This window comes from Erythrolamprus reginae, chromosome 1, assembly GCF_031021105.1.
Source record: "Erythrolamprus reginae isolate rEryReg1 chromosome 1, rEryReg1.hap1, whole genome shotgun sequence".
In the NCBI taxonomy this organism is placed as follows: Eukaryota; Metazoa; Chordata; class Lepidosauria; order Squamata; family Dipsadidae; genus Erythrolamprus; species Erythrolamprus reginae.
Window position 1 is genome coordinate 28,652,389 of NC_091950.1, and position 27,177 is coordinate 28,679,565.

General features: G+C 41.5%; 1 protein-coding gene across 3 annotated transcripts in view; it reads left to right on the forward strand.

Annotated features, from left to right (window-relative positions):
* The first annotated feature begins 657 nt into the window (after positions 1-657).
* TPM4 (tropomyosin 4) overlaps positions 658-27,177 on the forward strand; it is a 39,984-nt gene continuing 13,464 nt past the window's right edge. The window contains exons 1-3 of one of the 3 annotated variants that reach the window (XM_070748474.1): positions 658-938; positions 8,304-8,429; positions 19,077-19,210. In XM_070748474.1, coding sequence (XP_070604575.1) covers positions 825-938; positions 8,304-8,429; positions 19,077-19,210 — 374 coding nt within the window. In that variant the 5' untranslated portion in view covers positions 658-824. Of the gene's footprint in view, positions 939-8,303; positions 8,430-16,647; positions 17,134-19,076; positions 19,211-27,177 lie in introns of those variants that run through there. The other 2 variants (XM_070748465.1, XM_070748483.1) reach the window with 2 other exon arrangements.

Here is a 27,177-nt window from a genome sequence, read left to right on the forward strand (position 1 = left end):
TAAGGTTCAGGAGGGAAGTGTTTTTAATAGGAAAGTGAACACAAGATCAAGGGGACACAATCTGAAGTTAGTTGGGGGAAAGATCAAAAGCAATATGAGAAAATATTATTTTACTGAAAGAGTAGTAGATCCCTGGAACAAACTTCCAGCAGACGTGGTTGGTAAATCCACAGTAACTCAATTTAAACATGCCTGGGATGAACATATATCCATCCTAAGATAAAATACAGAAAATAGTATAAGGGCAGACTAGATGGACCATGAGGTCTTTTTCTGCCCTCAGTCTTCTATGTTTCTATGTTTCTCCTCTTATTTTGGATCCGAAGATTGTCCTGACCACAAAGCTGTCATCCTACAAGGATGAATTTCTCTCATCTTTGAGCTGGACTGCCTACTCTGGATTTCTAGAAAGTTAAATTGCTTCCCTGAGGCCAACCTTTCTTTTAACTGCTTGGCAATGGCGGACAGGTTTTTATCTCCAACGCCTGCATTCTCTTTTGCTCCTCCTGGAAGGTTAAAAATGGAAACAGCTCTTTTCTTTCTTTAAAGAAGCCGAGGCCCAAATAAGGTGATCCCTGAGTGCTAAAGATGCCAGGACTGACTGGGTTCCAACTTATCTCTTAGAAAGGCTGCCTGTGAAAGAAGAGGGAGCCACCAGGGACACATTCAGAACTGTAGCCTGCCTGCCACAGCGAGAAAGCTCTCCGAAAACTTTCTCTTCCCTTGCTGAAGTGCCCACTTCCCTCCAACCGAAGGCTAGTCCTCAACCTTCTCTCTTCTACATAAAAGACGCCTGAAGCCACCTTTGCTCCAAAACAGCAAAGATGGAAGCCATCAAGAAGAAGATGCAGATGCTCAAACTGGACAAGGAGAACGCCATTGACCGAGCAGAACAGGCCGAGGCGGACAAGAAAGCCGCTGAGGACAAGTGCAAGCAGGTGAAGGATCTGGGATGGGATGTGAACCAGGGTTAACTGTTTGCAGGGTATATGTGCATGATTTTTGAATTGTGCTAGATCTTGCAAGAGTTCCATGTTGTATTGGTTGCGGTACAATTGCTAGAGTAAATACTTGATCTTCCTTATGCAGCCTTTCCGTTTAGGTATGTGTGGTTTAATATAAAGAAGGACACGATAGCCATCTTCCAATATGTTAAGGGGCTGCCACAAAGAAGACAGGGGGTTAATCTACACTGCTCAAAAAAAAATAAAGGGAACACTTAAACAACACAATATAACTTGTGATCCCCTTATATAGAGCGCTGGTGAGACCACATTTGGAATACTGTGTTCAGTTCTGGAGACCACACCTACAAAAAGATATTGACAAAATTGAACGGGTCCAAAGACCGGTTAAATAAGGGTTAAATAAGGTTCAGGAGGGAAGTGTTTTTAATAGGAAAGTGAACACAAGAACAAGGGGACACAATCTGAAGTTAGTTGGGGGAATGATCAAAGGCAACATGAGAAAATATTATTTCACTGAAAGAGTAGTAGATCCTTGGAACAAACTTCCAGCAGACGTGGTTGGTAAATCCACAGTAACTGAATTTAAACATGCCTGGGATAAACATATATCCATTGTAAGATAAAATACAGGAAATAGTATAAGGGCAGACTAGATGGACCATGAGGTCTTTTTCTGCCGTCAGTCTTCTATGTTTCTATGTTTCTATGTAACTCTAAGTAAATCAAACTTCTGTGAAATCAAACTGTCCACTTAGGAAGCAACACTGATTGACAATCAAATTCACATGCTGTTGTGACATTCAACTTTGTATTCAATGAGAATGTTTCATTCATTGTGTAATTTGAGTTCCCTTTATTTATTTTTTGAGCAGTATATTATCCAAAACACCTCTAAGCAGAACAAGAAGCCATGGATGGAAATTAATCAAGCAGAGAAGCAACCTAGAACTAAGGGGGAAAAAATCCTGATAGTGAGAACAATTAATAAGTGGGACAACTTGCCTCTAGACCAGTGTTTCCCAACCTTGGCAACTTGAAGATATCTGGACTTCAACTCCCAGAATTCCCCAGCCAGCGTTTGCTGGCTGGGGAATTCTGGGAATTGAAGTCCAAATATCTTCAAGTTGCCAAGGTTGGGAAACACTGCTCTAGAAGTTCTGAGTGTCCAATATTGGAGGTTTTTAAAAAAGAGATTGGACAACTATTTCTCTGACATGATGTAGGGCTTCCTGCTTGAGTAAGAGTTAGGCTAGATTGGAAGAACTCCAAAGTCCCTTCCAATTCTTCCCCTCTGTTATTTTTCACAAGCATTTGTGAATTGTTCAATTGTGTCATTTCCATGTTAGAGACTCAAGGCTGAAGGGATGCAGATTTCTGTAGGGCTTACTCTCAGATAAATGTGGGGTGTGCGTTTACATGCCCTCAGGAAGTTTAAGGCGGAGTTCGTCAACACTAGATTGTTCTTGGTAATTAGACAAACGCTGTCACAATTTTTCATTTTTAAGTATAAAGTATTTCCTCTAGAAGAGGGGATTGTTTGGAAACCTCCCATTTACACTCTACTTACCCCGCCCTCGGTTTTCCTAAACAAACTGCCTGAAAGGACCAAAGGGAGAGTGAACAGCTGCCTCATATTTTCTGTAGGGATGGATGAGGTCATGGCTGATAGGATGGAAGGAGGATTAAGAAGTGCTTATTTGTAACTTCTGTAACAAAGGGGAGAGCACAGATTGCTCGCTATCAGGGTTTAGTGTTGACCTTTGGGGCCAGGACTTTGGCACGGCTGGTGGGGGCTGTGTTACTTTCCCTCTATGGTGCAATGCAGCTGAAACGTTGCTAGGATGAAGCAGTGGCTTCCTTTCCAGTTCTTAATGGACGTTCTGACTGTGACATCGGCTCCATGCAGCTTCTTGAGTCAAATGAACTGCTATGAATTTGCAGAACTAAATATTTATTCATTTATTCGACTTCTATGCCCCCCAATCCCAAAGGACTCAGGGCGGCTTATAATAATAATGTAAAAAGAAACAGAAATAGGTACAGAACAATAAAAAGAAGTCGAATATAATCAAAAACTATAAAACACCGTATTAAAAGAAACCCATTCATTATAAAACAGTCATAATCCCATACATACATACATAAGGGGCGTACATAAGTGCACTGGTGTGCCTGTTGTCCCCTGTCCAATTTTCTTTCTTTTCTCTCACTTATCATATATATTTTCTTCCTTTCAGATGTCCTCTCCTCTAAGTTAACTTTTACCCTTATATATATATTACTACATGTCTATTTTTCTTCCTATGTATTTGTGTATTGGACAAAATGAATAAATAAAATAAATAAAAATATGGCGTGGCCCTGTCAGTTGTTAGTTCATGCCCCCCCCCCCCAGGCCTGCTGGCAAAACCAGGTTGTCGTGACCTTACAGAAGGCCAGTAGGGTGGGAGCAGTATGGACACCGGGGGGAAGTTGGTTCCATAGAGCCGGGGCGGTCACAGAGAAGGCCCTGTGGTCCCGCCAACCTGCATTGCTTTGCCGACAGGACCCTGAGGAGGCCAACTCTGTGTGCTCTTATTGGTCCCTGGGAGGTATGGATTCATACCCGATCTATGTTTCCCTATTGAAATGGATACTGCTGGCCCAAATAGTTTCAGGCCAGGCAAACCACTCCTCACAAAATTATTCCTATGAACAGCATAGAGATACGGGCTCCAACGCAGGGGTCTCCAACCTTGGCAACTTTAAGCCTGGTGGAGCTCTGCTGGCTGGGGCATTCTGGGAGTTGAAGTCCGCCAGGAGGTAGCTAATTCCAGTGAGTCGGGGCAACCACAGAGAAGGCTCTCCCCCGTGGACGTGCCAGCCGGCACTGTGTTTAGCTGACAGAACCCAAAAGGAGGCCAGCCCTGTGGGCTCTTCCAGATCATTGGGAGGTATGTGGTAGAAGGTGATCTCAAAGGTACTCTGGCTGAAGCCATTTTGAGTATGGCATCAGCCCCAGATTTGAAGTGCTTCAGTGAGGGGTACTTTTTTTGCATTTATCTAGGGTCAAATTTTCCTAGCATATCAGAAGACAGAAGAACAAAGCATTCTTTCCCAGCGCTCAGAAGCCAAGGAACAGCCTGACACATTATCACCAGCCAGACCACTAGATAACATAAATTCTCTTCAGTAGAGGGACAAACTGACACTCAGAGCCTGCTCAACGTCATATATAAATAGCTGCTTTCAGGAAGCAATATGGATTTATATGGGAAAGTGGAAGGAGAGAGAGTGCCATTAAGATAAGAAAGGAAGGTATTTTGGCCGCTTGTTCTCTTGGAAAAAATGACCCTGTAAGTAGCCAAATCAACTCTCACTTGGAGCTAATGAAGCTATTGTTTGATTAACTACGGCCCACAGAATAAAACATTCTTAAATAGGCTTGCCATGGTTTACAGTCCAAAAATTTCATGCAAGATCCTAGGGCATAAACAGGTTTGGAGTTAATGCAATTGGTGAACCTAGTCTCAGCATTGCAAATCATTTACAGATAGCATAAATACATGGGATTATTTATACACTGAGATTATTACATATTTATTTATTTATTCAATTTTTTTTATGCCGCCCTTCTCCTTAGACTTAGGGTGGCTTACAACATGTTAGCAATAGCATTTTTTAACAGAGCCAACCTATTGCTCCCCCAGTCAGGGTCCTCATTTTACCCACCTCGGAAGGATGGAAGGCTGAGTCAACCTTGATCCGGTGATGAGATTTGAACCACTGTCATTTTTAAAAATATATATATTTTATTAATTTTCAAAGACAAACATAACAAACATAACACAAAACATTTAGTGGAGCTACAGTCGCTCCGCTCAAAGTAGAAGTCATTATCATAATAATAAAAAAGAAAACATCATCTATAAAATATATGAAAATATATAAAATGAAAATATCCATTTTAACATAATAAATCTAAACCTATGTAAAAGTTTATAAAGATAAAGAAAAAAGGATTTTTTTTAGAAGAAAGAAGAATATATGTTTATATTAGTAAATAATTACCATGTGACACAATTTTACTACTAAATTCAAATATTCAAATTAATATAACAACACACTTATCCCTTTTTTCTTGTTTCCCACCAAGTATATACCTTCTGCCAAATATCATAAAACTCTGATTCTTCTTGGTTGTTTAACCGTCTCGTCATCATATCGAGCTCAGCACAATCTAAGACTTTTTTAAGAATCTCTGCTTCTTTTGGAATCTATTTATTTATTTTTATTTATTTATTTATTTTTATTTATTTATTCATTTGTCCAATACTGTACACAATACATATGGAAGAGAATAGACATGAAGTAATATATATAAAGATAATATGTAAAAATAGAGGAGAAGATATATGAAAGGAAGAAAATATATATGATATATGAGATAAAGGAAAGACAATTGGACAGGGGACGAAAGGCACACTAGTGCACGTATGTACGCCCCTTACTGACCTCTTAGGAACCTGGAGAGGTCAATCGTGGATAGTCTAAGGGAGAAATGTTGGGGGTTAGGGGTTGACACTATTGAGTCCGGTAATGAGTTCCACGCTTCGACAACTCGATTGTTAAAGTCATATTTTTTACAGTCAAGTTTGGAGCGGTTAATATTAATATTAATCTCAATATCTATAGATCTATAGTCAGCTTTAGTGGCCCGCAGTACCGCATTCTACCTGCTGTGCCACCCCAGCTCAATACATGGACATATTATTATTATTATTATTACATATAGATATACATTTATAGAGCCTCAGTGCAGTGGTTAGAGTGCAATAGTGCAAGCTATTTCTGCTGATCACCCGCTGCCAGCAATTTGGCAGATTGAATCTCACCAGGCTCATGGTTGATTCAGCCTTCCATCCTTCCAAGGTCAGTAAAATGAGGACCTGGATTGTTGGGGGCAGTTGTGCCGACTCTCTGTAAACTGCTTAGAGAGGGCTGTAAAGCACTACGAAGCAGTACCTAAATGCTAAATGTTACTGCTATGGGATCATGCATACATGGAGTAGTCCTCACCTACAAAAAGAAATTGACAAAATTGAACGGGTCCAAAGACAAGCTACAAGAATGGTGGAAGGTCTTAAGCATAAAACGTATCAGGAAAGACTTAATGAACTCAATCTGTATAGTCTGGAGGACAGAAGGAAATGGGGGGACATGATCGAAACATTTAAATATATTAAAGGGTTAAATAAGGTCCAGGAGGGAAGTGTTTTTAATAGGAAAGTGAACACAAGAACAAGGGGACACAATCTGAGGTTAGTTGGGGGAAAGATCAAAAGCAACATGAGAAAATATTATTTTACTGAAAGAGTAGTAGATCCTTGGAACAAACTTCCAGCAGATGTGGTAGATAAATCCACAGTAACTCTATTTAAACATGCCTGAGATAAACATATATCCATCCTAAAATAAAATACAGAAAATAGTATAAGGGCAGACTAGATGGACCATGAGGTCTTTTTCTGCTGTCAGACTTCTATGTTTCTATGTTTCTAGTGGCTCAGTGGCTATCACGCTGAGCTTGTCAATCAGAAAGGTTAGCAGTTCGGCAGTTTGAATCCCCAGCTCACAGAGTGAGCTCCCAGCTTCTGCCAATCTAGCAGTTCCAAAGCATGTAAAAATGCAAGTAGAAAAATAGGGACCACCTTTTGTGGGAAGGTAACAGCGCTGGCTCTTTGGCTTTGAAATGGAGATGAGCACTGCCCCTTAAAGTAGGGAACGACTAGCATATATGTGTGAGGGGAACCTTTACCTTTTATGCTAATTCAAATCAATCTAGCTGTGTTGTCATTTACTTAGATTTGAATTAGCATATTGTGTTTGTAGGAATGTATGTGTGGAACTACAGTACTACTAATATTAAGCTATAATGTAGTTTGATTTTGTCTTAATGGAATGTGAACTCATCTACTGATTATCACTGTCTGCAAACCAGATAATTATGTATTGTTCAACAAAGGATAGTGGTTGGGTTCACACACTATACTAAGCCTAAACTAAACTACATTACAATCTAGCTTAATGAATGAACCCAGCATCAAAATCATCATCTGTAATATTTCCTCAATTGCCAAAGGGAAGCTGATGGCTATTATAGAAAAATAGTTTTCATTTTGCCAGCTCTTTCCAGATATTTGGAAATCTTCTGTTGAAGGGGCTGAGCAAAAGGGGTATCCTGAGGTCAGAATTGGAAAGAAATATGTTATTTTAGAAACAATAACAAGCAAAGGTGAGAAGATACCTTACAGATTCCACCTGAAACACATCTTTCTCCCATGTATTAATTTTCATGGAGAGGCATAATTTGCCCTGTACATACCAGGCTTGCTGTTCAAGAGAAATAAGATGCACACATGCAAAAAGATCATCATGAATAAATGAATGTTAATAGACCCGAATAGCAAATTAAAAAAAAGATTGAGATTAGTGACACAATTAGCGTATCCAAAAAAGGATGGATGGATGGATGGATGGATGGATGGATGGATAGATAGATAGATAGATAGATAGATGAATGATAGATACAGTAGATAGATAGATAGATAGATACAGTAAACAGATAGATAGATAGATAGATAGATAGATTAGATAGATAGATAGATAGATATAGATACAGTAGATAGATAGATACAGTAGATAGATAGATAGATAGATAGATAGATAGATAGATAGATTAGATAGATAGATAGATAGATAGATATAGATACAGTAGATAGATAGATACAGTAAACATATAGATAGATAGATAGATAGATAGATAGATAGATAGATAGATAGATAGATAGATAGATAGATATAGATACAGTAGATAGATAGATACAGTAGATAGATAGATAGATAGATAGATAGATAGATAGATAGATAGATAGATAGATAGATAGATAGATTAGATGGATAGAAGCAGGCAGGCAGGCAGATGTGTGTGAGAGAGAGAGAGATTTGGTTAGATAGATATAGATGGCTATAGCATTCTAAAAGAACCTTGGCTCCTGATATAAAATCTGTATAGGAAGATCAGATGACTGAGCTTTGAAATCTGACATGCAGTAAACATCTAAGGAACATCTTCTTTAAAACAGCCGCAAAATGATTTGAAAGAGGTAAAGAATTTATCTTCACCAAACACAGAAAAGATAGCAGATAACTACTAAGCTGTATCTGCTAATGCCGTGTTTCTCATCCTTGGCAACTTGAAGATGTACTGACTTCAACTTCCAGAATTCCCCAACCAGCATGACGTTAGAAATTTGAGAAACATTGTCTTAATGGTTAACTTTGATCTCTGGGTAGGTGGAGGATGAGCTGATGGCTTTGCAGAAGAAGTTGAAAGGAACGGAAGATGAGCTGGATAAATATTCTGAAGCTCTCAAGGATGCCCAGGAGAAATTGGAGCAAGCGGAAAAGAAAGCTACAGATGTATGTATTGACTTTTCATGGGGATTTCTGGGGAAGGTTTTTGGGGAAAAGAGAGTTGGGGGACTCAAGGAGGTAGAAGACATGGCTTAGTGACAATGGATTAAACTCTGAAGCTTCCAAGAACCTAAACCATATTGTATCAATCACAATTTAATAATTTATTTATTTATTGGATTTGTATGCCGCCCCTCTCCGGAGACTCGGAGCGGCTAATAGCAACAATAAAACAGTGTACAATAGTAATCTAATACTAAAAACGATTAAAAACCCACTAATATAAAAACCAGACATACATACATACATACCATGCATAGAATTGTAAAGGCCTAGGGGGAAAGAGGATCTCAATTCCCTCATGCCTGATGGCAGAGGTGGGTTTTAAGTAGCTTACGAAAGTCAAGGAGGGTGGGGGCAATTCTAATCTCTGGGGGGAGTTGGTTCCAGAGGGCCGGGGCCGCCACAGAGAAGGCTCTTCCCCTGGGTCCCGCCAAGCGACATTGTTTAGTTGACGGGACCTGGAGAAGATCCACTCTGTGGGACTTAACTGGTCGCTGGGATTCGTGCAGCAGAAGGCGGTCCCTGAGATAATCTGGTCCGGTGCCATGAAGGGCTTTATAGGTCATAACCAACACTTTGAATTGTGATCGGAAACTGATCAGCAACCAATGCAGACTGCGGAGTGTTGGAGTAACATGGGCATATTTGGGAAAGCCCATGATTGCTCTCGCAGCTGCATTCTGCACGATCTGAAGTTTCTGAACATTTTTCAAAGGTAGCCCCATGTAGAGAGCGTTACAGAAGTCGAGCCTCGAGGTGATGAGGGCATGAGTGACTGTGAGCAGTGACTCCCGGTCCAAGTAGGGTCACAACTGGTGGCAATAATAATAATAATAATAATAATAATAATAATAATAATAATAATAATAATAATAATAATAATAATATGTGGCAACTATTACTATTCCCGTAATGCAAAATGTATGATATTTGTATAGTGCATCCAGAACACAGGTAGTCCTTGCTTGACAATGGTAACCTGTCACTAAGTGACATGATTGTAAAACATGGCATCACATGACCATGCTGCACACCGGCAGCAATTCTGGTTGATGGTGTTAAAACAAATCTTAAAGCCCTTTGCTACCTCTCACTGGCTTCCCCATTGACTTTCCTTGTCAGATGCTGGCAGGGAAAGTTGCAGCCGGCAGTCATATACCTGCGGGATATTGTGATGTCATCATTGCGAGCCCAGTCACCAAACATCCAAATCATGGTCACATGACCGCAGAGACAGTCACAACTATGAGGATCTGTTGAAAATATCCCTCATTCAATGCCATTGTAACTTTGGTTACAGAATGAGTGATCGTTGAATGAGTATCAGTGTAGGGCAGCCACTTATCGCGCTACTTAGATAGTCCTTGGCAGCCGTGCAGGCGCCTGCGCTCCCAACCCGTGTGTGTGTGCACACCCTATGTGAGATTTGGCTTCTGTGCACATTTGCAGCAAGCCAAATTTCATGAGATTTCAGCTATTTTCACCGATATTTTTGTTTCCGCACGTGCGCAGAAGCAAAATGGCAATTTTTTCTGGGAATCTGTCCATCTTGACATCCCTGGGCCGAAATCTATCAGTCGTGCCATTCCTGGGCCATTTCCACTGGTCAGATGGCATTATTATTATTATTATTATTATTATTTATTAGATTTGTATGCCGCCCCTCTCCGAAGACTCGGGGCGGCTCACAACAATAAAAACAATATTATAACAAAACAAATCTAATATAATAAATCTAATATAATATAAAGAAGCATATAAAACCCTATCATATATTTAAAAACCAAACAGCACATTCATACCAAACATGAAACAAAATATAAAAAAGCCTGGGGGAAAGGTGTCTCAACTCCCCCATGCCTGGTGGTATAAGTGAGTCTTGAGTAATTTATGAAAGACAAGGAGGGTGGGGGCAGTTCTAATCTCTGGGGGAAGTTGATTCCAGAGGGCCGGGGGCCACCACAGAGAAGGCTCTTTCCCTGGGGCCCACCAAAAGACATTGTTTAGTCGACGGGACCCAGAGAAGGCCCATGTGGGGGGGGAGGAGCCCATGACTGATGAGTATGTAGTAGTAATTCTCCCAAAACATGAGGCCCACCTAAGTAAGACATTGTTAATTGCAACAGCCATAGCATTTAGACTTATATACTGCTTCACAGTGCTTTTACAGCCCTCTCTAAGCAGTTTACAGAGAGTCAACCTATTGCCTCCAACAATCTGGGTCCTCATTTTACCCACCTTGGGAGGAGGGAGGGCTGAGTCAATCATGAGCCTGGTGAGATTAGATCTGCCAAACTGCTGGCAGCTGGTGATCAGCAGAAGTAGCTTGCAGCATTGTACTCTCACCACTGCGACACTAAGGCTTTTAGGAAGGTTCCAATCAGGTAGAGAGAAGGGATACAAAATTTATAGCAAATTAAACCATCTTGACTGGACCAGAATTGCATCAGCCAGAGCATATCATTATTATCAACATATTAGCATTAGCTGAAGAAGTGTACACATTCCCCAGTTCCAATAGCAGAGAGTACATCTCAGAGTTGAGCCGTGGAGTGTTTGGTATCCTCTGAACTTGGTTGTTTGCTTTCAGACATACCCATACTCAAGTCATATTGATAATGTTGCCCAGTCAAATAATTGAAATATCTCTAAGCTCAGATGGCACCAAGACCTACTGTATTTTTGGACTATAAAATGCACCGGAATATAAGATGCACCTTAGTTATTTGGGAGGAAAATTTTAAAAAAATCTGCCTACCAGCATCCGTCTGGCTAGCGTCCTTAGCAAACAGCTTGGAATAAGTATATTAGCCTTGCAAAGCTCCGTTTCAGAGGCTGGTTTTTTCAGCCTTGCAAGCTCCTTTGAGAGGTTGTTTTCAGCCTTGAAAAGCTCCATTTGAAAGGCTGGGCTGGGCTACATTCAATGTAAAAGACACACCAGATTTTCACCCTCTAAAAGAGGGGATAAAGGTGTGTTTTATATTCTGAAAAATATGATAATTCTTCCCATTGCTGATGTGCAAGCTCTTCACTTCAAAAGCAACAAAACTACTACATTTTATTTATGTATTTATTTATTTATTTATTTACTTACTTACTTACTTACTTACTTACTTACTTACTTACTTACTTACTTATTTATCAATTTATCTATCCATCTATTGGTCTGCTGGTGTGTTTCAACCGCCCGTAATTACAGGGTAGTTAGTTCAGGAAGACACATACCACACGATAAAAGGAAAACCCAAAAGTTTTTATAAACAGAAAAACAGAAACAGCTCCCTTTTTAAATGTCAAAGGGATTTTCTGGTACACACAAGGCACAGGTGAAATGCAATCCAATTGCTCACCCAATAACTGGGAAATTGAGTCCAATTCTAAAGTCCAGAGAGTCCACACACACAATCCTGAACAGCACAAAATCCACAATCTTGACGAAACAATGAATCAGATAAAAATGCCATGAGGCTAAAACACCAGGCTGCACTTTTATCTGTAGCACTAATTACAGCAGCCCCAACCAACCCCAGGTGGCCTCATTTTCTCTTGTAATAATCCTTCAGTTGTTGTCTCCTATGCATCACTCTTTGCATGTGTGGATGTGTCATTAATTCTTGTTCAGAATCCAGGGATGATACAGATGATTGATCTCCTCCTGGGCTGTCTGCCAAACTCCCCTCTTCCCTGTCACTCACGCTTCCTTGGTCAGAGGAGGCTTCGTCGGCAGATTCTATTGGGAGCAAAACAGTCCTGCAGCATGTGGATGTCTGCCCCACATCCACCTGCACATTCCTTGGGGCAGGAGCTGGGCCAGAGCTAACCACAACATCCATCTGTCTGTCTGTCTGTCTGTCTGTCTGTCTGTCTGTCTGTCTGTCTGTCTGTCTATCTATCTATCTATCTATCTATTGATTTATTTGATTTATTGGATTTATCGATTTATCAATTTATTGAATTTATTGGATTTATATGCCACCCCTCTCCAAGGACATTTTCGCACCATCCTTCTAAGATCCACATCCCCAAAAGCCTTATTGTCCTAATTCTTTTCATAACCAAATGGCTGCTTCCAAGGAGTCCACAAGGATCTGGGCAGCTTATAAATGTAACACATTAAATTAAAATTAAAATTATTGTGGGATGCTTTCTGAATTTGCTGCACTGATGACGTCACCTAGTTTGGTAATGCGAAAAAAGAGCTAAGCTCAGAGAGTACAAAGGACACCCACAATTCAACTTAGAGGTGAAAATATTCTTTTCTAACTTTCTTTTTGCAACTTCTTGCAAATGCTCTGTTGAAATTTTGCAGGGGGAAAAACCTGAACGTGTAATATCTTTACCATTTGGAGCTCAATAATCAAAACTGATATATGAATGACTGGAAAGTTTTAGCATGGAGTGGAAACAAGTTCCAATTTCTCCATTTAAAACCACCCTGGAAATCTCAGCTCTACCCTTTTACGTAGTATTTCTGCCTCATCCACTTTGGTCCTTGGCCACAGAAACTGCAATTTGTGAGCTTAACTCTTGCATTAAAGTATTTGCACTTTCCTCCTCAGTCTAAAGGTTCTTGGAACTGTTTCAAGAATCATAGGAACCAATTGATCCCTGCCTTTGGCATACATTGTAAAGAAAGAACCTGGAAGGAAGAAAAGATAGGGAGGAAAGAGGAAGAGGAGGGGGAAAAAGATTTTTTTCTGATAGCAGGAACTTCTGTGTAGAAAAACCCAGCCAGTTACAATAATTGGAAAGTAAAAGTTGCCTCCTGCTTTCTCGTAAAACTTATTTGGTCTGAGCTGAAGGCTGCCTCTTCACTTCAAGTTTTCTACAAAATATGTACAAGATTTATTTGTTTCCTGCCTTTATTGATTTTACAAATAACTCAAGATGTCAGACTTATCCAACACACCTTCCTCCTCCTATTTTCTCCACAATAACAACCCTGAAATGAATTGGAGAGAAAGGGGGAGGAGGGAGTAAGCGAGAGAAGTAGGAAAGACAGGAAGGGAGGAAGGAAGGGAGGGAGGGAGGGAGGAAGAAAAGGAAGGAAGGACAGAAAGAGGATGGAAGGTCTTAAGCATAAAACGTATCAGGAAAGACTTAATGAACTCAATCTGTATAGTCTGGAGGACAGAAGGGAAAGGGGGGACATGATCAAAATATTTAAATATGTTAAAGGGTTAAATAAGTTTCAGGGGAGAAGTGTTTTTAATAGGAAAGTGAACACAAGAACAAATGGGCACAATCTGAGGTTAGCTGGGGAAAAGATTAGAAGTAACGTGAGAAAATATTATTTTACTGAAAGAGTAGTAGATGCTTGGAACAAACCTCCAGCAGACGTGGTTGGTAAATCCACAGTAATTGAATTTAAACATGCCTGGGGTAAACATATATTCATCCTAAGATAAAATACAGGAAATAGTATAAGGAAGGACAGAAGGGAAGGAAGGAAGGAAAGAAGGAAGGAAGGAAGGAAGGAAGGACAGAAAGAAGATGGAAGGTCTTAAGCATAAAACTTATCAGGAAAGACAATGAACTCAATCTGTATAGTCTGGAGGACAGAAGGGAAAGGGGGGACCATGAGGTCTTTTTCTGCCATCAATCATCTATGTTTCTATGTTTCTATAAAAGGAAGGAAGGAAGGAAGGAAGGAAGGAAGGAAAGACAGAAAGAAAGAAAGGAGGAAAGAAAGAAAGAAAAAGGCCCAAAGTCACTAAGCTGGCTTTCATGGATTAAGTTCGTAAATAGAGGTACCACTGTATACTGAACCAACCTTTATGAGTAACTTCAGAGGTGAACACTCCCTCAATACAGGAGCATAGAACCACTAAGTGAGGGACAAAAGGAAGATGCCACTAGAAGAAAACATTTGTAGCTCAGGATTGTACAGTGGCGTCTTTAGGTCTCTCTGGTTATTCGCCTACAGGTATTTCTTTACCTAACAAGGTAACCTCATCCATGTAAAGGAGTGTGGTGTTTCCTGTTTATATGAAGTAGCTTGTCCTCATATTGATGAGGGTGTGGTTTGCTACCTGGTAGTTTCTTGATTAACATATTATATTCCAAGTTTTTGGTTTCCTTAACTTTTATTATTGTTTGTTTTGAATAGTGTGTAAATGTAGTTTATGTGTTAGTTAATTAATTTGTCTGAATGCCAAACCTCCTGGATTTGGATCTGTGGATTTAGCTTAGTCTGGACTAGATGTGCTAAATTTCCCAGCTGAATCACGGTTGCATCTATCCCAGTGTTGTGAGATTAAGGAATTTAGGAAGGTGGTCCGGGAGCCAGCTCTACAGCTTCCGGATTAGGGATGTGTTCACATATGCTTAACCAGTTGACACAAAAGTCCTAGTAGGCGTATTTGGGCACCCACTAAGCTTCCTTTCTTTTGCAATTTAGCATGTTATTAACATCTAGCCTACTTTGTTGATTCATGCTTCAGTATTCTGTGTATTCAAAGGAACCAGTCGAAGCAGGTTATGCTAATACAAGCCATGGCGGCTTTTCCAGGTGGATTTTGATCTTAATTTGCTCCCTAGACATCGTACCCTGCGTGTCACTGAGCATGCCAGGAGCTTGGAGAAATATTGTTTGGACTCAGTTCGACTCCCACATAGTTCCCTGATCTTATCATATCTACATCCTAGAGCGCAGGTCATCAACCTGTGGTCCGTGGACCATGGTCCACGAGAAAATTTTGATGGTTTGTTGAGAAATCTTGGTTCCTGGGCCACCAGATATGACTGGGAGCAATTAATCCAGTCCCAGAAAAAAAGAAAGGGAAGGAAAGGGACTACAGCTACAGCTCTGGAATATGGGAGTGACTTTCCCAACAACATCGGCAAGCCACCCTCAAATAAGCTTCAATTCTTTTGTAATATTTACACTACCTTTCATAATTTTGTTACAATTAAACAACCTTTGAAGATTTTGTTACTATTAAATAAGCATTTAGGATTTGTGCTATAATTTAGCATTTATCATTTTGTTATACTATTCAATAGCTGCATTTCATATTAATAAAGTGGAAGTTCTGCGATCATTATTTTACAAATGTGTTTATCTTTTAAAAATCATATTAGTGGTCTGTACAAGTTAAAACTATGAATTTGGCAGTCCGGATTTAAAAGTATGACCTTGGTGGTCCCTGCGGTCCAAAAGGTTGGGGATCTCTGCCCTAGAGAGTTGGAAGTTATGATGCATCACACCCCCTTGATTTATTTATCTGCCTGCCTGCCTGCCTGCCTGCCTGCCTGCCTGCCTATCTATCTATCTATCTATCTATCTATCTATCTATCTATCTATCTATCTATCTATCTATCTATCTATCTGTCAAATATGTATGGATAATAGCAGTTTGTATAAACATAAGTAAAAATCACTCTATTGCTGGTCACATTTTCTGCGGGTTTGGAGCGCTTTACATTGAGTTTGAATCTATTAGGTGCTCGTGTATTGCTACGGTTGAAGGTGAAGTAGCCATTAACAGGAAGGACATTTTGGGAAACATAACAGATAGTATTCTTTATTGGTTGATTTTATTTTATGATTTTATTTATGAAATTATATGATTTCACAAACTACATTTAGATCAGATCGGAGTAAATTGTCAAATTCCAGTAATCCCTCGATTGGTGCAGAACCTCGGTTTTCTTCGGCACACCGGGCTTTAACGAGGCCCCGGCTGAGAGCAAGAATTCTCCCTCGCTAATATACTGCTCAAAAAAATAAATAAAGAACACATCTTAGATGGGAATGAATGAAATACAGTATTATCATTGAATACTTTGTTCTAAATGTGCACAACAGCTGTGAAATTGATTGTCAATCAGTGCTGCTTCCTAAGTGGACGGTTTGATTTCATAGAAATTTGATTTACTTGGAGTTATATTGGGTTGTTTAAGTGTTTCCTTTATTTTTTTGAGCAGTGTACTTGGACGGCGCGGCGGCGGCCAGACAAAGCGCCCTCCCCGTGTCTTGCATTCCCCAAATTCCCAGCCACGTCCAGGTGGGGCAGCCTGGAACCGCCTTTTATTCGCCGCGCCCCCCTCGGGCAGACTTTTCGGCGACGGCCAAAGGATCGGGCGCAGGGGTAGGCAAAGTTGAAGTGGACTTCAACTCCCAGAATTCCTGAGCTAGCATGATTGGCTCAGGAATTCTGGGAGTTGAAGTCCACAAGTCATGGAAGAGCCAACTTTGCCTACCCCTGGTCGGGCCAAACGATGAATGCCAAGCCACTCCCGCCTCTCCAGAGCCCCGCCTCGGCTTCCTTCTCGTCTGGGACATGGGGTGAGTGTGTGTGGGGGGCAGGCCAGCGGTGGCCACGTCACGACCCCGCCCTCCAGCGGTGCTGACGTCAGAAGGACCCCGCCCCGCCCGCTTTCCTCCCGCCAGCACCCGAAGCCCGCATCCCTCGCCGCCGCCGCCGCTGCCACCGCGGCCCACGTGTAGCATCAGCTCTCTCTTCGCCCGCCTTTCTTTGGCTACCGGATCCGACTCCCAGCCGCTAGGATGGCAGCCCCGACCGGATCGCTGGAGGCAGTGAAGCGCAAGATCCAGGCGCTGCAGCAAGAAGCCGACGAGGCCGAGGACCGCGCCCAGGTCTTGCAACGCCAGCGCGATCAGGAGAGGGAGCTCCGCGAGAAAGTGAGCATCCTCGGCGGGCGGGCGGGCCGGGTGGGGGTGAAGCCTCGGAGTGGCTTCATCCCCGGCTCCGGCCCTCTTCTTCCTCCGCTCTTCCCTCGCCTGCCTCCCCCCCCCCTCCCTTCCTTTCCCCTCCTCTCGCTTCCCACATCCCGGACCGCCGCCTCGCGAATTGCCTTTTTTTTTGCCCGTATAAGGCAAGGCTGGAGGACGGGCAGGGCGAGGGTGGAGCCAGCCAGCCCCGGCTCCCGCTCGGCCGCCTCTTTCTTCCACGTCTTGCCAGGGCGGCACCGCCGTCGCTTCGCTTCCCCCCCTCCCCCGTCCAAATTTCTCTCCTCCTGCACCGCTTTGCCTATTACTCCTAGACTCTTCCCGATCGGGAGGGTTGGGCGCGCTCGGTCTCGGGAGCGGGAAGCCTCTCCCTTGCCTCGCTGGCTCCCCCCACCCACCTCGACTCCAGCTTAAAATAAATTCAAGATTTCGCCTGGCCTGGAAGGACCAAAAAAAAAATGAATTAGAAGAATCGCTCTGCCTTGCGATTGATTGATTGATTGATTGCATTTATAGGCCGCCCACTCCAAAATGAGACACTTGAATGGGTAACAACAGTCCCACAGGAAACTCCCTGGCTTGCAATTGATTGATTGATTGTTTCATTGATTGATTGATTGCATTTATAGGCAGCCCACTCCAAAATGAGACACTTGAGTGGGTAACAACAGTCCTACAGGAAGCTCCCTGGCTTGCAATTGATTGATTGATTCATTGTATTTATATGCCGCTCACTCCAAAACGGGACTCTTGATCGGCTACCAAAAGTAGTAATGAATGGGCGGAGCGGGTCTAGATCTTCCCCAGAAACTCCTCCTGTTTCCATCCCATTCAGCTACCTTGGATGGGGTTGGCCTTTAAAAGTGCCAATGGTGGGGGCCTCAAAAGACAAAAAAAGAATTGGACGGTGTTGCCTGGAGGGGCTCTCCAATGTGGCCTCTCCCTTTTATTTGTTTGTTTGGATTTATATGCCGCCATAGACTCAGGGCGGCTTTTCCTCTTTCTCTCTCTCTCTCATCTTCCCTCTTTCCAAACTTGTAGGAAGCTCCAGCCCAATGGAAAACAAAGCCAAAAAACCAGCAAGCTCAAAAAATCTCTACCTGGGTCCTCTCCGCCCACCTGCCTTTCTTTCTTCGTCTTCGTCTGATCCTTGGTCTTTAACTTTTTTCCTGGTTCCGTAGTGGCTTATGGAGAGGCGTCTCTTCCCTTGCCTCTTGCCGGTGGTGGGTTCCTTGAATTGCCAGTTGGAACATCTGGCCAGATCCAGTGGAACTTAACATAAACTGAGCTTATACTCCGGGAAAGGGGAAAAAAGATGATCTTCCTCTCCTTTTTCTGAAAACTGCTGTTCTTCTCCTCCTTTCGACGTCCATTAATGATTCTTTCTGTGCCTGCAAGGTAGGATTGGCTTTTAACCCTCTTCTTGAGTGTCGCGTCTGCTCAGAGGTTGCTCTTAGGAGGCCTTACTTACTTACTTATTATTTGGACTTATATGCTGCCCTTCTCTGAAGACTCAGAGAAGCTAACATTTTGTTGTTGTTATTATTTTTTGGACACCAGGAGGACATAGAGAAGAAACGTGCAATCACAAAACAATGATCAAACTCTAAACAAAAACACCCAAAAACATTTGAACATAATTAATCCAATTACTGCAAACACAGCTTCTCTTGAATAAAGTTGCATTTGTAGTGTAGGTTGTGCTTCAACCAGTGGGGCCTGCTGACTGATGACTTTTCAGAAGTTGAATTTTGAGAGGGGCGGGGAAGGCTGGTAAATCTTTTCTGGGAGGGGAGCGGGAGTGCAGTTTTATGTTGCTTTCAGTTCCCTTCGCCGAGAGGGTTCTAAATAGCCTTTTTTTATAGTAATGGAGGATTTCTCTCTCTCTCATCCAGGCTGAAGGAGAAGTGGCTGCTCTCAATCGCCGGATCCAGCTGGTGGAAGAAGAGTTGGATCGCGCCCAAGAGCGCCTGGCCACAGCGCTGCAGAAACTGGAGGAGGCAGAGAAAGCAGCCGACGAGAGCGAGAGGTAGACGAAGGCGGATCTGGGCTTGAATGGCTGAGGAAGTGCTTAGTCTGAAGTTTTTGGCACAACAGCTCTGCCAGAGTACATCTAATTCTTTGCCAGTGCCAGATTCTAAAAATCTTGGTCCTCATTCTGATTAGTGATGGGCGAACCGAACCCGCGCAATTCGGGTCCGTACCGAATTTTGCAGTGTTCGGTATGCCGAACATGAACATGAAATTTTTTCAAAGTTCGGGGTCGTGTTCGGAGCTTTGACGTCACCGGCAGGTTGCTAAGGACGTCAAGGTGATCACTTCCTGGATTCCAGGAAGTGATCACCTTGGCGTCCTTACCAACCTGCCGGTGATGTCAAAGCTCTGCCCCCGGAATCTCTTCGTGGGAGGGATTCCCCATTCGGGTTCGGTTCGGGTTCGGCTGAATTTTGCGTAAAGTTAGTCCGAACGTGCCGAACCCGAACACTGTTGGGTTCGCCCATCACTAATTCTGATTTCTTTAGATTGCAATCTTGGCAACTTTAAGCCAGGCGGACTTCAACTCCCAGAATTCCCCAGCCAGCTTTTCTGGCTAGGGAATTCTGGGAGTTGAAGTCTGCCAGGCTTAAAGTTGCAATGGTTGGAAACCCCTGTTTTAGATGACTAGTTGGTATCAGCGCTGCCTTATTTCAGTAAAGGACCATGAATTTGAAGTTCCTATAATCAAAGGAATATAGCCATAGTATTTAGACTTATATACTGCTTCACAGTGCTTTAGAGCCCTCTTTAAGCAGTTTACAGAGAGTAAGCATATTACCTGCAGCAATCTGGGTTTTCATTTTATCGACCTTGGAAGGATGGGTCAACCTTGAAAAGTCGTCATCATACCACAAAAGTGGTATTTTGAAATTTATGTTCAAAGGGGAGATATGGTGCCTCAAAATAGCAATAGCATTTAGACTTATACAGTGGTACCTCTACTTACTAACTTAATTCATTCTGTGACCAGGTTCTTAAGTAGAAACGTTTGTAAGAAGAAGCAATTTTTCCCATAGGAATCAATGTAAAAGCAAATAATGCGTGCAATTGGGGAAACCACAGGGAGGGTGGAGGCCCTGTTTCCTCCCAGGAGATTCCTAGAGAGGCCCCACGGAGGCTTCTCCCTGCCTTTTCTCTCCGTTTCCTCCCAGGAGATTCCTAGAGAGGCCCCACAGAGGCTTCTCCCTACCTTTTCCGGCCCGGTTTCCTCCCAGGAGATTCCTAGAGAGGCCCCACGGAGGCTTCTCCCCGCCTTTTCCAGCCCTGTTTCCTCCCAGGAGATTCCTAGAGAGGCCCCATAGAGACTTCTCCCCACCTTTTCCGGCCCTGTTTCCTCCCAGGAGATTCCTAGAGAGGCCCCACGGAGGCTTCTCCCTGCCTTTTCCGGCCCTGTTTCCTCCCAGGAGATTCCTAGAGAGGCCCCATAGAGGCTTCTCCCCTCCTTTTCTGGTTACAGTTTTGGAGGTTTGGGTTTGTAAGTGGAAAATGGTTCTTGAGAAGAGGCAAAAAAAATTGTGAACACCCGATTCTTATCTAGAAAAGTTTGTAAGTAGAGGCATTCTTAGGTAGAGGTATGACTGTATATTGCTTCACAGTGCTTTACATTACAGCACTCTATAAGTCAGCATACTGCCCCCAACAATCTGGGTTGATATTTTACCGACCTCGGAAGCATGGAAGGCTGAGTCACCCTTGAGGCAGTCAGGGTTGAACACCTGGGAGTGGCAATTCAGAGTTAGCCTGCAATACTGCATTCTAATCACTGTGCCACTATTGCTAATATGTGGTCCTCGACTTACAAGAGTTCATTAGTGACCAAAGTACAACAGCACTGAAAAGAAATCGACTTTGGACCATTTTTCACATTTAACGACCATTGCAGCATTCACCATGGTCACGTAATTTAGACATTCTGATGCTTGACCACTGACTCACATTTATGACGGTCACAGTGTGTCCCCAAATTGCGTGATCCCCTTTCGCGACTTTCCGTCAAGGGGGAGGGGGAAACCAGATTCGCTTAGCAACCATATTGCTAATTGAAGACCTGCAGTGATTTGCTTAACAAATGTGACGAGAAAAGTCAGAAAATGGAGGCCAAACTCACCAGATTTCTCATTTAGCAACATTAATTTTGGGGTCTGTTGTCATAAGTTGAGGACTGCCTATATATTGCTCACGTGCACTGCCAGCCTTCCTACAAATATTCTGTAAAAAAAAAAAGAAACACAAAAGAATACTTTTATGTGGCAAATGGTATAAAAGTTAGATGTGCCTTGGCATGTTTCAGGATCAGGTCATTATTCATTTTCCAACTTTCCCCCCTTGATTTAGAGTCAGATCGAGAGCCAGTTTGGCGAATTCAAGTCCGGCCTTGGGCCAGGGGTAGGCAAAGTTGGCTCTTCTTGGAAATGACCAGAGGTCTGTCTTCATCAGTGTAACTTTTTTTCCTTCCATTAAATCATGTCTGATTCTCAAAGCTTGCAAGGACAAGCTCCTGCATTTTTCTTAGCAAGGTTCTTCAGAAGTGGTTTGCCATTCCTCCCTCATAAAAGCAGAGATAAAGTGACCGGCCCAAGATCATCCAGCTGGCGTTGAGCCTACGGCAGGGGCAGGCAAAGTTGGCTCCTGTAGGACTGATGGACTTCAACTCCCAGGATTCCTGAGCTAGCATGATTGGTTCAGGAATTCTGGGAGTTGAAGTCCATCAGTCCTACAGGAGCCAACTTTGCCTGCCCCTGCCGTAGGCTCAACGCCAGCTGGATGATCTTGGGCCAGTCACTTTATCTCTGCTTTTATGAGGGAGGAATGGCAAACCACTTCTGAAGAACCTTGCTAAGAAAAATGCAGGAGCTTGTCCTTGCAAGCTTTGAGAATCAGACATGATTTAATGGAAGGAAAAAAAGTTACACTGATGAAGACAGACCTCTGGTCATTTCCACCCCTGGCTCTGTTAGCCTGTTTTGTTTTCTCTTCCTGTGAGGCTTAAAGTACAGATTGTCCATCCATGCAGTGGTAGGATTCAAAAATGTTTATTACAGGTTCGGTGGGCGTGGCTTGGTGGGCATGGCAGGGGAAGGTTTTTTATTTGTTTGTTTGTTTATTCCACTTCTATGCCACCCAATACCGAAGGACTCCGCATGGCTTACAACAATAATATAAATACAAATACAAATAGATACAGAACAATAGTTGTAAAATCTCCATTCCTATCCCACTCCAGGGAAAGGTTACTGCAAAATTTATTTATTTGATTGATTGCCTATTTGCCGATGACTCTAAAGTGTGCAATAGGGTTGATATTCCTGGAGGCGTCTGTAATATGGTAAATGATTTAGCTTTATTAGATAAATGGTCAAAGCAATGGAAACTGCAGTTTAATGTTTCCAAATGTAAAATAATGCACTTGGGGAAAAGGAATCCTCAATCTGAGTATTGTATTGGCAGTTCTGTGTTAGCAAATACTTCAAAAGAAAAGGATTTAGGGGTAGTGATTTCTGACAGTCTCAAAATGGGTGAACAGTGCAGTCAGGCGGTAGGGAAAGCAAGTAGGATGCTTGGCTGCATAGCTAGAGGTATAACAAGCAGGAAGAGGGAGATTATGATCCCGCTATATAGAATGCTGGTGAGACCACATTTGGAATACTGTGTTCAGTTCTGGAGACCTCACCTACAAAAAGATATTGACAAAATTAAACGGGTCCAAAGACGGGCTACAAGAATGGTGGAAGGTCTTAAGCATAAAACGTATCAGGAAAGACTTAATGAACTCAATCTGTATAGTCTGGAGGACAGAAGGAAAAGGGGGGACATGATTGAAACATTTAAATATATTAAAGGGTTAAATAAGGTCCAGGAGGGAAGTGTTTTTAATAGGAAAGTGAACACAAGAACAAGGGGACACAATCTGAAGTTAGTTGGGGGAAAGATCAAAAGCAACATGAGAAAATATTATTTTACTGAAAGAGTAGTAGATCCTTGGAACAAACTTCCAGCAGACGTGGTAGATAAATCCACAGTAACTGAATTTAAACATGCCTGGGATAAACATATATCCATCCTAAGATAAAATACAGAAAATAGTATAAGGGCAGACTAGATGGACCATGAGGTCTTTTTCTGCCGTCAGACTTCTGTGTTTCTATGTTTCTATTGATTGATTGGACTTATATGCTGCCCATTTCCGAAGGGGAAAATCCCCATTTCCTCCCAATCAAGAGACAGAGAATAGATGGCCAGTCAGAGGTGGTATTTACCAGTTCTCCGAACGACTCAAAATTTCCACCACCGGTTCTCCAGAACCGGTCAGAACCTGTTGAATCCCACCTCTGCAATCTATGAGTTTAATTTTGCATGTGGCCCCCGAATGCTCTGTTCTTGTTAGAATATAATGACAAATTGCTATCAGCCATGTAATATCTTCCCAAAATTTAAATATTATAATGTTCTTTTCCTGAAAGTCTGAAAAAGCATTAATTTTTGACCATGCTGACCATTGCCTTCAAAGCCATGAGAAAAATATGTGCCGTGAAAATTTGGTCTACTTTAGCTTTAAATAGTAAAAAAGAAATAATTATGTGGTCTAAGTCAAAAAGATAATGTGTTCCGGGAAGTTCAAAGAATCCAAAGTGGCCTAATAAAAGTGACTTTAACAATAAGGCAGTTTAATAAAATAATCCGAGAATTACTTCCTTGTAAAAGGAAATCAGAGTTAGAGACATTTGAATGCTAAGCTACCTTAATCAGTTACACCATCAGCTTTGCTCCTGGTTTAGCTAATCTGTATTCTTGGTCTTAAAGAGAGTCAGCTAAAACATCTTTTTTAAATAAGCCTGACAAGTCCTGACAAGAGAACTGAGGAATGAACTAGAACAAAGGTTTTTACCCTGTTCAGTTCATGATGCTTTCTTTGATGGTAAGTCTCAGTACTTTCGAATGTCGATTGGTGATGGAAGAGGGCAGTGGACATTTTGCACACATTCGATGATACAGGTGGTCTTCCACTTACAACGGTTCATATAGTGACCCCTTGAAGTTACAACGGCATTGAAAAAATGTTTTGTGACTGTTAACAAAATTCAGATGTTTGGCAACTGTCCCTTATTTATTTATTTATTTTTTTACTTACTTATTTACTTATTTATTTACTTATTTAATCAATTTATCAATTAATCAATCAATCATTAATTATTTAATTATTGAGATTTATAGGCTGCCTAACTCGTTAAGGACCCTGGGCAGTGGACAACAATATAAAACACAATAAAAACAATTCTAAAACCCTTAATATTAAAAACATTCATAACCATTCAGTCATTTATGATGGTTGCAGTGTCCCAGGGTCAAGATATCTCCTTTTATGATCTTCTGACCGTGGGGGATATAGTTTCACTCAACAACTGTGTTAACTAACTTAAGGACTGCAGTGTTTTACTTAACATCTGTGGCAAGCTTTCTCGCTTAGCGACATAAATTTTGGGCTCAATTGTAAGTTGAGGCCTACTTGCAATGTACCGTATTTTCAGAGGTTTTCACAAGGCCGGGAAGTTAGTTTCTTTAAAATATTGATGTGGCTGACCATATTCTAATCAACTGGGTAGCTTCCAATAAAAAGATAAAATAAAGTCATATGAAAACTATAAAAACTAAATGGATAAAACAACGAAAACCTGGTATCCAGTCAATCTTCTACTGTGCTTTATTCAATCGTCTCCCATTGTTTGTGGAGGGAAAGCCAGGTCTTCAAAGGTTTACAAAAGTCCAGGATGGTAGAGGCCTCTGAACTGAACTTCAGGGAGAAAGATGTTCCATAGGGCAGGAACTGCCCCAGAAATGTTACACTTCTTAACTTCCAATAGAGGACAATATTTACGGGAAGGGACTAAGGAGCATGACTGCCTTAAGTGCCTGGTAGAATAGGTAAATATCTTTAGGGAAAGGTAGTCTCAGATATGACCCTCTAATGCAGGGATCTACAACCGTGGCAACTTTAAGACTTGTGGACTTCAACACCCAGAATTCATCAGCTAATTGGCTGAGGAATTCTGGGAGTTGAAGTCCACAAGTCTTAAATTTGCCAAGGTTAAGCAGGGGTAGGCAAAGTTGGCTCTTCTATGACTTGTGGGCTTCAACTCGCAGAATTCCTGAGCCAATCATGCTAGTTCAGAAATTCTGGGAGTTGAAGTCCACATGTCATAGAAGAGCCAACTTTGTCTACCCCTGCACTAAAAGTATGTTTCAACTTCAGTGCCTTTAATATGGCTGGACTTCAACTCCCAGAATTCTCCAGCAAGCAGGAGTTAAAGTTCTACAGATTTTAAAGCTGCTGAGGTTGTAAAATGGTGCTCTAATAATACAGCTAGAAGAATTATTAACAACGTAAGGAAAGCCTGCTGACCATGGCTCTTTGAAGTCTTTTGTTTTGTGGTGTGTCTTTTAATCTGTATGGGTGCATTGGGAAACACAATGTGGTTTGTATACATTTCCTCTGGGTAATGGAGCAAATGACAGCAACCCTGAACTTTATGTTTTTAATAGGAAAGTGAACACAAGAACAAGGGGACACAATCTGAAGTTAGTTGGGGGAATGATCAAAGGCAACATGAGAAAATATTATTTTACTGAAAGAGTAGTAGATCCTTGGAACAAACTTCCAGCAGACGTGGTTGGTAAATCCACAGTAACTGAATTTAAACATGCCTGGGATAAACATATATCCATTGTAAGATAAAATACAGGAAATAGTATAAGGGCAGACTAGATGGACCATGAGGTCTTTTTCTGCCATCAGTCTTCTATGTTTCTATGTTTATCCTCTTGCCTTTCTCATTGAGATGCATTGGGAAAAATTATTAAGGATTTTACTCTAGTCTGACCTAGCTTCTTTTCATACTCAGCCTTTCACTCCAGCTTCTTGTCCCAACTGTAAACGTAGTCCTGTTCTGCTCAATTTTCAGACAGTTAATTTGCTGGCAGAAAGACAGATTTAAAAAAAATTCTGATCTCTTTTCATTTTGTTTTTGGAAAAAAGAATAAAAAGCTATCTGGAGATTAGATCACAATGGTGATTATATATTAGCCACTAGAATTGTAATAATCATGCTCTGAAATGTGTTTGAATATTAGTAGCTATTGGTTTGAATTCCAAGCTTGGCAATTGGTTGCAAAACTTTCATCACTCTTTGAGGAGACATCATCAATGTGTTTGAGTTGTGCTTGTCTAAAGTCTAAAGACTGTATTCTGACAGATGAGCACAACTCAAAACACACTGACATTTGCAACCAAATTGCCAAGCTTGGAGCACCAACCAATAACCTACTCAGGTTTTGTTGAACAAATATTTTACTGTAAGTTGGTGAGTGAAAAAACTATGAAATATAATCCCAATAAATAATATTACTACTATAAATCATTTTGTGCTTAAAAGGATATTAAGGAAAAGAATTAAACTACTCTTAGTGATTATTGTAAAATGTATTGATCTATTATACTTTTCCTGATGTTGTGTTGTATGTAAGAAAATAACAAGAACTGGAAGGGACCTTGGAGGTCTTCTAGTCCAACCCCCTGCTCAAGAGGGAAATGTGAATTTCAGCCTCTAGAATCCAAAGTAAACATTAAGTTGATTTATACATAGCCATAAAAAGTACTGTAGAAATATAAAGACAAATGAGCACAATAGATGGTAGAAGCATTATGTGCATGAGTGCTTATTTAATAGAAAAGTCTAAAAAATACCAGCAACATATAATAATAAAACATAGAGGGATGTAGAAATGCAGGAACCCATTCCTACCTTGTTTCCCCGAAAGTAAGACACGGTCTTATATTACTTTTCCCCCCAAAAGTTGTGCTATGTCTTATTTTCGGGGGGGTGTCTTATATTTCTCAAATAAGACAAATTCACAGGCAGAAAAGCTGACACCCCCAAAGAAAGTGTACTGTGCGGTACACTGAGG